General features: G+C 46.8%; 1 protein-coding gene across 1 annotated transcript in view; it reads left to right on the top strand.

Annotated features, from left to right (window-relative positions):
* Window positions 1-1,547: 1,547 nt before the first annotated feature.
* Window positions 1,548-12,311, top strand: part of IQGAP1 (IQ motif containing GTPase activating protein 1) — a 101,482-nt gene continuing 90,718 nt past the window's right edge. The window contains exons 1-2 of the mRNA XM_047735760.1: window positions 1,548-1,704; window positions 3,451-3,550. Of these exons, the coding sequence (XP_047591716.1) occupies window positions 1,650-1,704; window positions 3,451-3,550 (155 nt within the window). The 5' untranslated portion in view covers window positions 1,548-1,649. The remainder of the gene's footprint in view (window positions 1,705-3,450; window positions 3,551-12,311) is intronic.

Below are 12,311 nucleotides of genomic sequence, written 5' to 3' on the forward strand. Positions count from 1 at the left end.
CACTTTAGGAAGAATATGCTTCTGACACTGGGGAGCTGCCTGGCAGAAGAGGCCATAGAGATGGTGACAGTCTGAGCAGTAGGACAGAGGTGATAGAGACAAAAGCAAGGCACTTCAGAATGCTGACTGGATGTAGGGCGTGAGGCAGGGAGCCAGACTGTGTCCTGAAGGCCAAAGAGCACTTGCATTAACAGAGAAGATAGCAGGAACAGTCTGTGTTCAACACATTATATTTGAAGTGTCTACAGGATTTACAGGTGAAAACGTCCATTACACAGCTGAAAAGACTGAGTCAAGTCATCCACAGTCTGGTCTGGAGATGTATGTTTACAGCTCTTGGGCAGTATAAGGTGAGCAGGAATAAAAATACCGAGAAAGTGTGGGCAAAGGAAAAAGGGAAGAGGTTAAGGACAGAATTCCGTAGAATACCAGTACTTTAAGGGCAGGCCACAAGCCAAAAAGGAGAAGGGACATCCCTAAAAAGGGCAAAGAATCCCCTAAAAAAAGAACTTGCCAAGAACAGAGGCAGGGAAACCAAGGGAAGGAAGCTTGGACAGATCTCCTGCCTTAGCCACCACTTCTCAGATAGGAGCGGGGCTGAGCAGTTTGCCAGCGAATCTGGGAGGGGACAGGCCAGACCGTGCATCCGTGGTGGCAGTCTGGGTCCTGCTTTCATCCCACAAGAACTTTGGGCCACTGCAAAGGAATCCTTCCTCCAACCCTTTGGTGCAAAGGAGTTTAGCTGGGTAGACAGGAGAAAAGAGGGGACCGTCCTTTTATTTCAAGCCTTTTTTATTTATTTATTTGACAGAGAGAGAGAGAGATCACAAGTAGGCAGAGAGGCAGGCAGAGAGACAAAGGGAAGCAGACTCCCTGACAAGCAGAGAACCCCATGGGGGCTAGATCCAGGACCCTTAGACTATAACCATAGCTGAAGGCAGAGGCTTAACCTACTGAGCCACCCAGGCACCTGATTTCAAGACTTTTTTAAACTTTTATTTTTATTATTATTTTTTAAAATTTTATTTATTTGACACAGAGAGAGAGAGTACAAGGAGGGGAAGCTGCAGAGAGAGGGAGAGAGAGAGAGAGAAGCAGGCTCCGGCTGAGCAGGGAGCTCTACGTGGGGCTCCATCCCAGCACCCGGGGGGGTCCTGACCCGAAATGAAGGCAGAGGCGTCATCCACGGAGTCCCTCAGGTGCCCCTTTCTTAAACTTTGAAGTGGACTTATTTAATGCTGAATTTCATCCCGGCCCATAAGCACTTGTTTCTTCTGTAACACCTTTTTCTTCCGCGCAACCTCTACTCTACTCTACTCTGGTTTAGGAACACCTCTTTTTCCCCGTAAATCGGCCTTTTCAGTCCCCGACCAGCCCATGGGGCGGTGGCCCGCAGGGCAGGGCTCCAGGGCGGGGGGCGGCCACCCCGGCAGAGCCGAGAGGACCTGCCTCCTTCCTTCCGCCTCCTGAGGGCGTCGCTGCGCGGGGCGGGGCCCGCAGGGCGGGGCGCGGGGGCGGGGCGGGGCCGGACGGCAGGGCGGGGCCTCAGCCCGCCGGGCAGCCCGCGCACTCTGCAGGAGCTGTAGCTGCCGCCGGCCGCGCCTTCAAGGTCTCACCGCTTCCTCAGCAGAGACCCGGGCTCGGCCGCCATGTCCGCCGCGGACGAGGTTGACGGACTGGGCGTGGCCCGGCCGCACTATGGCTGTGAGTGCGGGGGCTCTGCGGCACCGGGGCTTGGGGGCCGGGCTCGCTGCCTCCGGGGCGCCGGTTTCCCGGGGGCTCGGGCGGGCGGGAGGGTGCGGCAGGGCGGCTGCGGGCCGCGCGGACCCGGAAGAGCCGACCGGGCCGGGCGGCGGGAGGGAGGGGTGGCGGGCGGCGAGGCGCCCAGCCGGGTCTCCGAGGCGGTGGCGAGGACGCGGGCGTCCTCCTCTCCGGGACCCGGACGCCACGACCCTCGGCCCCACCCAGCGCCTCCCGCCTCGGAGTCCGCCTCCGGGAGCCGCCGAGATTTGGCGCGGGGGGGACGACCTCGGGTGAGGTGGCAGGAGGCCTGGGCAGGGCGTGTCCCGGAGACCCGGGCTCCCTCGCGCTTCGCGGGGAGGCGCTGCCCCGACTGCTGCCTGCGAGCTCGCCCCGGGGTGCGGACCTGCCCGGCCCCAGGCCAGCGGAGAGGGGCGGCCCCGGGCGGGCACTTCACCTTTCTCGGGCTTAGTTCCCTCGCACAATTTAAAAAATTAAAACAAGAAAGAAAGAAAGAAAGAAAAAAAAAAAACCCAACCCCATGACTTCCTCATTTTCTGAACCTCATTTTCTGCCGCTGTCCGTGGGACGTCATTGAACTGTAGGTGGGAGAGCTGTGCCGCCGGCCGAAGGCGAGCCCTTCGGAACCCGGAGATTTCGTTTTTAGTGTGTATTCTCAGGATAAGGGTCCGTTTTTAGGGTACTTTCACTCAACAGTTATGTGTGCGGTACTGTGTCACTTTGTGAAATTAAAGATGAGTAAGATCAGGCCCTGCCTTCCAAGAACGTTTTAATCAGACAGGGACAGGTGTACAACCTAATGACAGGCAGGTGCAATAAAGATAAAAGGGGCAGAACCGGCCCGGCAGTAGGGTGGGTGAGGAGGAGGGGCTTGGGGGAAGGCAGTGGGAACACAGGTAGCCGCATTTCAGCAGGGAGCCTTGAAGGAGTGAAAGTCCGACGGGGCAGGGCGGGGTCAGAGAGGAAACTCGAGGAAAGAGCATGAATTAAGGTCTTGAAGGGTAGAAGGGCACAGTGGTGGGATGAGAAGGGGCCGGGAGAGGGAGAAGAGTTTCTAAAAATAGTTGGGGCCAAACTGGGAAAGGCCTTGAGTGCCATCCCAAGGAATTTGGAGTTTATGCCCTATCCTGGGTGTCCATGAAGGAGGCAGGTTGACACGGATTGCCTGGGTTTGAATCTGGATCCAAGCGCTGATTAGCGGTGGAGCTAAGACCAAGCCAGCCTGTTACCTCATCTGTAAAACAGGAGGGATGATCACAGGACTGCAGTGAGAGGATGCTCGGAAAATGCTTCGCACAGTACTGCCATTTAGTTCTCAGTGATTGCTGGCTTTGGTTATTAATAAAAAAGGGAAAACAACATGATCAGCTCTGTATCAAGAGAGAGTCTGGCAGATAGACCAGAGCAGATCTGGGCCAAAATCTAAGTCCGTATACTTTTTTCAAGTTACAATAAAATTTATTGTTTATATAGTAAATAATGTTTATGTTCTCATAGGGGATGAATGTATTTGAAACCCCGTAATTGCCATTCTAGGAAAGTCATTGTAGTACATCCGGCTGTCCATGTATCTCCACAGGTTACCCTGCCTCTTTCGGTGACTAACAGGAATTTGATGCTGTGGCATTCTTTTATCGCTCAGAAGGGTTACAGGTCCTTGTGTTTACGTTCTTTTCTTTCATGTTCTAGCTGTCCTGGATAATGAGAGACTCACTGCAGAGGAGATGGATGAGAGGAGACGTCAGAATGTGGCTTATGAGTACCTTTGTCATTTGGAAGAAGCAAAGAGGTAAAGATTGGCCGGCTGGAGAGAAGGGAGCTGTTATGGTGTGAACACAGATAAAGGTCTCTCTGAATGTGTTGTAGGTGTGACTGGAGGAGGCTGGTAGTTTGAAGGAGTAAGTATAGGTAAGGTATTTATTCATGGGAGCAAGTAGCCTTGATGGCAGTTTATTGTGAAACTCTTTGATGGGACTTAAATATTCTGAAAAATTTCCAGATATGTGTTGTTTGGTTTTGTGCTTATGATGCACGTTTTGGGCACTACCAGCTGTTTGGGAGAAATAGCAGTTTTTGTGTGTGTTTTTTTTAACTTTTTTTTTTTTTTTTAAAGTAGGCTCCATACCCAACATGGGGCTCGAATCAGGACCCTGAGATCAGGAGTCACATGCTTTATGCCTGAGCCAGCCAGGTGTCCCAGAAAGAGCATTTTTGAAGTTTGAAGTTCCTGGCCTTAATGTTTCACGGGTTCTTCACTTGTTTTAATATATGAATTGGATTCATTTTCTGCTTGGTAGTGCTCTGGGAACAGGCCCATCCATTTGGCAATGTTCAAAGTTTACCAAAGTCAGCATCCTCTGCTTTCTTTGTAAAGTGAGTGTATAGGGCAGCTTTCCTTTTTTCAGATGCTCCAACACCTTGCGGTCTTATTCTTAGAGTGTCAGTTCGCAATCAGTGGTTCATTTCTTTTGTTCTGTTGCCTGTGCTCCTTTACAAGGCCCCAGGGCAGATAGATGTAATTACAGATCATGTTTCCTATATGTGAGCTTTGGTGGAAAAGGCCAGTGTGGGATAATGGAAGGTATTTGTGATCAAAGTCTAATGAAAATCAAGGGTGTTTCAAATGGTGCTAATAAAGGTATTTTTGTTTGGTTTGGTTAATTCTGAAAATCTTAAAACAGTCTAGGAAAGTTCAGAGAACAATACAAAAAAAAATCCTCATATTTCTGAAGTTACAAGTGTTAGTCCTTTTCCTTTTCCTCTCAAAAGACACAGTTGGAGTCCCTTTTGTGCCCCTCCCTGGTCCCATTTTTCCTTTTTCTATCCCTGGTGTTACCTCTGACATGCTTTAGGTGTCTTGAATCCGGGCTTCTTTTCTGAGCTTTAAAGCTTTTCCTTTAGACTGGGGGGAGGGGATTAATGATGATTTAGGTGGGAAGAATGATAATAATACTTATTTTTCTAAATAGAAGGTTTAAACAGCAGGAAGTGAATATGTAATTAGAAAAGGGGATGTTTCAAAAAAAGGGGGGGGGATGTTTCTCATACAGAGTTTGTAAGGGCCCCATGGAGGGGGAGATTAAGTCCTCTGTTACTTAAACTGAACTAGATCTAGTTTTGGAAGGTCAAAGAATCTGAAAGCTGCAGCTGGCATCTGGGAGACCATCTTGTGCTCTGTTAAGCCTTTGGTGTCTCTGTTGAGGTGACTTGGGAATGAGAGGGAAGAACCCCAGCTCCCTTCCTTCCTCCATCTGAAGCACTTCTGCTTTTGTTTTAATCTTGGGTTTCCACACTGAAATTCCCTTTTAACACAGGCTGTCTGGGCTGCCACTGATGTAGTTCAGCTACTCCTCTGCTTGAACTCTTTCATTTCAGCGAGGACACCAGAGCCTGCGTTTGCATGGTCTACTTGTAGTTTTCTTGACCGATCAGTAGCTTTTTTAAAAAAGTCAATTCAGGGGTGCCTGGGTGGCTCAGTTAGTTAAGCAGCTGCCTTCAGCTCAGTTCCTGACCCCAGGGTCCTGGAATCCAGCCCCACATCAGGCTCCTTGATCAGTGGGGAGTCCGCTTCCCCTCCCCACTGCTTGTGCTAGCTCTCTCTCTCCAAAAAAAAAAAAAAAAAAAATTCATACAGTGGTTCTTAACCAAATGTGTAGTTAGTTAGATCATCTGGAGAACTTAAAAATACAGATATTTGGGCCTTACCATAGAGATTCTGGTTCAGAAAATCTGGGCTGAAGGTCTAGACATCTGTATATTTTTGTTTTTGTTTTTAAGATTTTATTTATTTATTTGTCAGAGAGAGCAAAAGCAGAGGGAGCAGCAGGCAGAGGGAGAGGCAGGCTCCCTGCCGAGCAAGGAGCCCAATGTGGGATTCTATCCCAGGATCCTGGGATCATGACCTGAGTTAAAGGCAGACGCTTGGGGCGCCTGGTTGGCTCAGTGGGTTAAGCCGCTGCCTTCGGCTCAGGTCATGATCTCAGGGTCCTGGGATCAAGTCCCGCATCGGGCTCTCTGCTCAGCAGGGAGCCTGCTTCCTCCTCTCTCTCTGCCTGCCTCTCTGCCTACTTGTGATCTCTCTCTGTCAAATAAATAAATAAAATCTTTAAAAAAAAATAAGAAATGCATTTAAAAAAAAAAAAAAAAAAAGGCAGACGCTTAACCGACTGAGCCACCCAGGGTTCTCTACATCTGTATGTTTTAAAGGCTTCCTGTGGTGCTGCTGGGCCCCCTTCACTGAGAAGCAAGATCCAGAAAGCTTTTAGAACTCGGCCTTGTGCTGGATTATGATAGTCTGACCAGAATGGTGTTTTCTGTCAGTCACATTTCCTTCTCCAAGTGCTGTAGCAGCAAGGCGCATTTCCATCTGCTCTGGAGTGCATTCCTTTCTGTCAGGTGTTTTTCCCAGAATTGAAAAGCAGCCTATTTCCTTAACATCCATGATCACCTGGAGGGTTCTTTAGCTGGACGCTTTTGCAAACTTAGGAAGTGACCCAGGCAGTGAGACATTGGTTACAGTCTTTATTTTTTATGCTTTGGGTTATAAGGAAGGGTATAATCGTGGCACATTGCCCTCTTGGCCTGGCGTTGTGGAAATGTGCCTGGTTTGTTTTATGGAAGCAGTCACAAGATGCCGTGGTGGTGGTGGTTATTGTTTAAAGCTTTGAAGAGAAAATCAACTTTGGAGGCGTGTATTTAGATTGTACTACCAGAAAGGGCTCGGAAGAAACCCCTAGAAAAGAAAACTACGATCCCTACTGGCCATCTGAAGTGGGTGCTGCCACCCCTAAAAAGCGTTTGAGGTAAACCACAGGCAAATCACCTGCCCTTCCGTATTAGCTGGGGCTTCAGCTCCTATTGGGTTTCCTGCCCTGGTGAGCTGGGCTCCACCTCGTGTGCGGTGAGGGCCGCACTTTCCTGTCTAGCCAGAGCCTGGCTTACCTTTTTGGATTGGCCCGCATCCTGTTTCCTTCACAACCTCCACACCTCCCAAGTTGGAGGAGCCCCAGAGCCTGGAATTTACACCCCTTCCAAGTCCAGGGGGAAAGATCAGAGAGATCCAAGGGAGAAAAGGTTCCCCTCTTTGGTTCTGTTTATAATACCGATGCTCCTCCCCTTCGAGTACAGGGGCTCCATTGTGTATCCTAGGACACTCCGTTTTCTCCCCTACCTGTAACAGAGCTCCTTCCCGAGAAGAGAGGAGATTGTGTAGAGAGCGTGAATATGAGTGTGTGGAAACAGTGAGTGGAAGGCTGCATGTAGAGAAATGACAGTGTGTTGTGGTGTGGATTTGTGTTTCCCTCAAAGGTTAAGTGGGAGAATTCAGGAGTGGTTCCATAGAAGAGTGCACCAGGAGTGGTTGGAAAAAAGAGAATATAGAGATTTCGCTTTTTCCTATGTTTTGGAGAGTAGCTTTAATATAGAAATGAATAAAATATCATCTGAGGATTCAGGGCTTTTTGCTAAGGACTGCAGAGCAGACCAGGCACTTTAAATGTGGGTTTATTTTTTTTAATTTAAAAAAAAAATTATTTATTTGACGAGAGAGAGATCACAAGTAGGCAGAGGGAGCGGGGGAAGCAGACTCCCCGCCAAGTATAGAGCCCGAAGTGGGGCTCGATCCTAGGACCCTGAGATCATGACCTGAGCCGAAGGCAGAGGCTTAACCCACTGGGCTACCCAGGCTCCCTAATGTGGGTGTATTTTTATGGGTTTATTTTTATCTTTTTGCCTGTTCTGATGGTGCCTTACATTTGTTTTGGCTAAGGGGCAGTTGTAGAGGTGAATAACGTTTCCACTTGGGGAGACAAAATTTAAATGCATGAGGTACAGGAAGTTCTTGAGTCTTGATCAGAAGGAAGTAATCGAAGGAAAGGTTAGAATGTCCACGTGAGCAGCCCCAAGAAGAGAACACATTGGGCCTGGCAGAGCCGGCAGCGTGCAGGTGAGGACAGTGCCTGAGAGGAGCCAGGAGAGAATTCAATTAGGTTAAAGGTCCCAGTACGAAGGGTGATCCTAGCAGTCTTTGAGTTTGACAATGAAGTGTGCCTTCTTTCAGAGGCTTGCTGTCTTGGGCCACCTTCCTCTTGCTGTGTCCCTACCCCAGCTGAAGGGGCAGGGTACCCCAGCCCCTTGTAGAAGGGGAACTAGGGGTTCTGGCTGGTTGGAGACCGTCAGAGATGACATGGTGTTAACAAGAGTGTAGCACCAGATAGAGACACTCTTCCTTCTGTAATTTGGGGGAATTGAGAAAGTATCATGGAAAGAAATCCAGTCTTAAGAACAAATTCTCTTTTGTGCTTATGTCTTTGTTGTTGGCATTGAACAGGATGGGCTCTTCAGATCTCTTCTCCTCTTCATGGGATCAGAATTCCAGTAACATCTGGATATATCCAGGCTGGCACACCGCGATCATGAAAATAAGTTAAAGACATTTAATTAGGCAAGAAAATAAAAAATGGATAGGTGAGGTGGCTCAGAAGTACAGCTTGCCCACCGGCTTCTAGAATCCCCAAATGGAGGAATATCACTTCATTTGTAGGAGGCTGATCCATGCTCTCCTCTTACAGATGGGAAAACTAATTTAATTGCCTCATGAGCCCCTGTGTGAGTAAGGGGGCCACGTTAATGTAGTTACTTAATGGCACGTTTGACTGAAAGCTGGGTATACTCATGTATTCATAGTTATTCAAGTAAAGTATGGGGTGGGATTTAGTCTTAACTCTTTTTTTTTTTTTTTAAGATTTTATTTATTTATTTGACAGAGAGAAGAGAGCACAGAGCAGGGGGAGCGGCAGGCAGAGAGGGAGAAGCAGGCTCCTCGCTGAGCAGGGATCCTGATGTGGGGCTCAATCCCAGCACCCTGGGATCATGACCTGAGCTGAAGCAGACACTTAACTGACTGGCCCATGCACCCCTAGTCTTAACTCTTAAAATGATGACACAGATGAAAAAATCTCTATTCTCTTTTCTGAAGCTTACCTTGGTGCACCTGCCTTGGATAGACTTACTAGTAAGAAGTTGGTTGCATTTAAAAGTGTATTGGGGTGCCTGGGTGGCTCAGTGGTTAAGCATCTGCCTTTGGCTCAGGTCATGATCCCAGGGCCCTGGGATCCACCCCTGCATCAGGCTCCCTGCTCAGTGGGGAGTCTGCTTTTCCCTCTCCCTCTGCCTGCTGCTCCCCCTGCTATTCTCTTTCTCTCTGTCAAATAAATAAATAAAATATTTTTTAAGAAGTATAAAAAAAAAGAAGTATTTGTTAAAGTTCAAACTAAGAGTGCTTTTGCACATGGTAATAATGTTACAAATGGGAAGATTAGCTCCTAGTGTAGCCAGGAAAATGTTTTACTGCTGTTTACCCTGTGGTGTAGCTGAGACACTTAGCAAAAGTTACAATTTACAAATGTGGAGAGTAGGGACACCTGGGTGGCTCAGTCAGTTAAATGTCAACCTTCGGCTCAGGTCACGATCCCACAATCCTGGGATGGAGTCCTGCATCAGGCTCCCTGCTCAGTGGGGAGCCTGCGTCTCCCTCTGCCTGCTGTTCCCCCTGCTTGTGCTCACACTCTCTTTTTCTCTTACTCCGACAAATTAATAAAATCTTTTTTAAAAAATGTGGAGAGTAACCTGATACATATTAGGCAGTCATCTGTCGTTAGTACTAAGTACTAAGAAAGGTCATATGACTTTAGTCTCATAATACTTATAATTAAATGAAACAGACATTTTAAATGTCTGAACAAAATGTTTTTAAAATCTTGACCGTTGAGATACGTGAAGTGAAAAGAATGAGGACTTTCAGTTTTGGCAGGTGTGATTTCTGATTCTGGTTTTGCAAGTTGTTTAAGTTGCAAAGTGAGTTGGTTAAGCATCTGCCTTTGGAGTGAGCCCAAGTTTGTACTTTGCAGAATGGAGACACCCCGCATCTTACGGAGGTGCCTAAGGTGCTGTGAGGGCTACGTGCCCAGCACAGTGTCTGAGCTACGGTAGGGCTGCAGTGAACACTCAGTAGGTATATTGTCTGTCCTGGTCCCTGGGGCAAAAGCAGATGTAATACGAAGATGTTGAAGTGTTAGTAAACGTTTCTGGAGAATTATCTGGGCACTTTCAAGGTCCTAATGGTTGGTAGCTCTAGTTTTTCACTTCAGATTTAAGCTTTTGTTTGGAAGGAAACACCAGAAATAGAGGGTACCTCTAGGGAGTGGAGTGTGGGGGTGGAGGGTGCGAGAAGACTTTTCCTTTTTATTGTAGAACACTTTGGTATGTTTAAAATGCTTTTTACAGTGATCATAAATTTTGTAATACAGAAGAAAGGAAGGGCTTAAGTAAAAGGAAAAACCATCTATATAATTTTTAGATCGTGGCATTCACAAAGTTAGATTTTTAAATTTCTATAGTATTGTCTTAATTACTATTTTCAGTGGTTACATAACATCCGTAAGTTATTTAGGCTAATTCCAGTTTAAAATCATTGCTTTGATTGCTGGATAGTTTAAACATTTTTCCCATGTACCTGTTATCAGTTTTATTTTATTGTGCAAACTGTTAATGATGTTTGTCTAGTAGGGTCATGAGGTTAACTTTCATGAACTGTCATAATATGGACATCAACGTTCTGTTGTATTTTTTTTTTTTTAAGATTTTATTTACTTATTTGACAGACAGAGATCACAAGCAGGCAGAGAGGCAGGCAGAGAGAGGAAGGGAAGCAGGCTCCCCGCTGAGCAGAGAGGCCGGTGTGGGGCTCGATCCCAGGACCCTGGGATCATGACCTGAGCTGAAGGCAGAGGCTTTAACCCACTGAACCACCCAGGTGCCCCCCTTCCGTTGTATTTACAACCAACATTTTCTCTTGGTTTTCCATTTTTTTTTTAGATTTTTTTTTTTTTAATTTATTTGACAGAGATCACAAGTAGGTAGAGAGGCAGGCAAACAGAGAGGCAGGGAAGCAGGCTCCCTGCTGAGCAGAGAGCCTGACTCCGACTCCGGGACTTGATCCCAGGACCCTGAGATCATGACCTGAGCCGAAGGCAGAGGCTTAACCCACTGAGCCACCCAGGCGCCCCTGGTTTTCCATTTTATTTGTTTTGTTTTTTTTTTCCCACTGTATAGAAGTTTTATTATTTTAATTTTTTCTGACTATTTTATTTTTAAGTAATCTCTACACCCATTGTGGGGCTCCAGCCTACAACCCCGAGATCTGGAGTCGAGTGGTCCACTGAGCCAGCCAGGTGCCCTTTGTACAGAAGTTTTAAATTTTATGCAGTTGAGGTGTTAAATCTTTCGCTTTGTAATTTCTTCTATAAATTCAATGCATAGGTAGTTTCATTTCTCTAAAGCCTTGCTAAAGTGTGAAGTTTGTATTGTTGGCTTTTCTTTGATTTAATGGTTTAAATTTTTTAGGAATCTAGGTCTTTAAATCTTACGGTGTTTTCTAAATTATTCTGTCATTCGAAAGTAATCTTGGGGCGCTTGGGTGGCTTAAGCCTCTGCCTTTGGCTCAGGTTATGATCTCCTGGGATTGAGCTCCCCTAGTTGGGCTCCTTACTCAGCGGGGAGTCTGCTTCTCCCTGTCCCTCTGCCCCCACCCCACCTCATGCTCTCTCTCAAATAAAAACAAAAAACAAAACAAAACAAATAACCCACAATCTTTTTACTAGCTATTGGCAATTGATATCTACTTTGTCAAATATTAAATTGTGTATAGTTCTGTTTCTAGACTCTTCATTCTTCTATGGCGAAATATATTTCATTTTCCTTTTTTTTTTTTTAAAGCTTTTATTTATTTATTTGATGGAGAGAGATGACAGCGAGAGAGGAAACACGAGCAGGGGGAGTGGGAAAGGGAGAAGCAGGCTCCATGCTGATAACGGAGCCCAATTCAGGGCTCAATCCCAGGACCTTGGATCATGACTTGAGCCAAAGGCAGATGCTTAACCCACTGAACCACCCAGGCGCCCCCTGACTTGATTTTCTAATGTCTTGATTTTTTTCCTGGTTCTGTTAATGACAGTTGCTCTGTCCTACTGCAGTTTTCATTTTGGACTGTTAACTCCTTTTCCCTCTCTGTTCTTGTTAACAGATGAAATGGTCTTTAATTAGTTCATGAAGAATATTGTGACATATATAGCATTCTTTTCAGGCAGAAGAAAGGAGCTTGCAGCCAGGAGTTGGGTTAAATAGTTCACCTGTTCCCCTTATTTTCAGTGAGTCTTGCAGTGGGCGTGGCCACAGGAAACCAGCCTCAGTCGGCCAGCTTAGGTATGGGCTGGCTTAGGTATGGGCTGTCGTAGGTCAAGGGTGGGGAAGTGTAACTGGGCTGAGCGGGCCGTCCTCTGATCAAGTTTGGCATGTATTTCTTCTGGTCTTCGAGGTCAGAGTAACAGTCGTGTTTATATATTTTAATGTTCCCAATGAAAAAAATAGTAAAAATACATTTGAGGGCCTACATTGGCATGTTCTAGGAGTTTAATTTTCTGGCTTTGCATGGTGACCTGTCCCTGATTTCAGCGTAATTTCTTCTGCTTCAAAGTTTAGCACTTTGGGGATAT

This window comes from Lutra lutra, chromosome 7 (genome assembly GCF_902655055.1).
Source record: "Lutra lutra chromosome 7, mLutLut1.2, whole genome shotgun sequence".
Taxonomy (NCBI): Eukaryota; Metazoa; Chordata; class Mammalia; order Carnivora; family Mustelidae; genus Lutra; species Lutra lutra.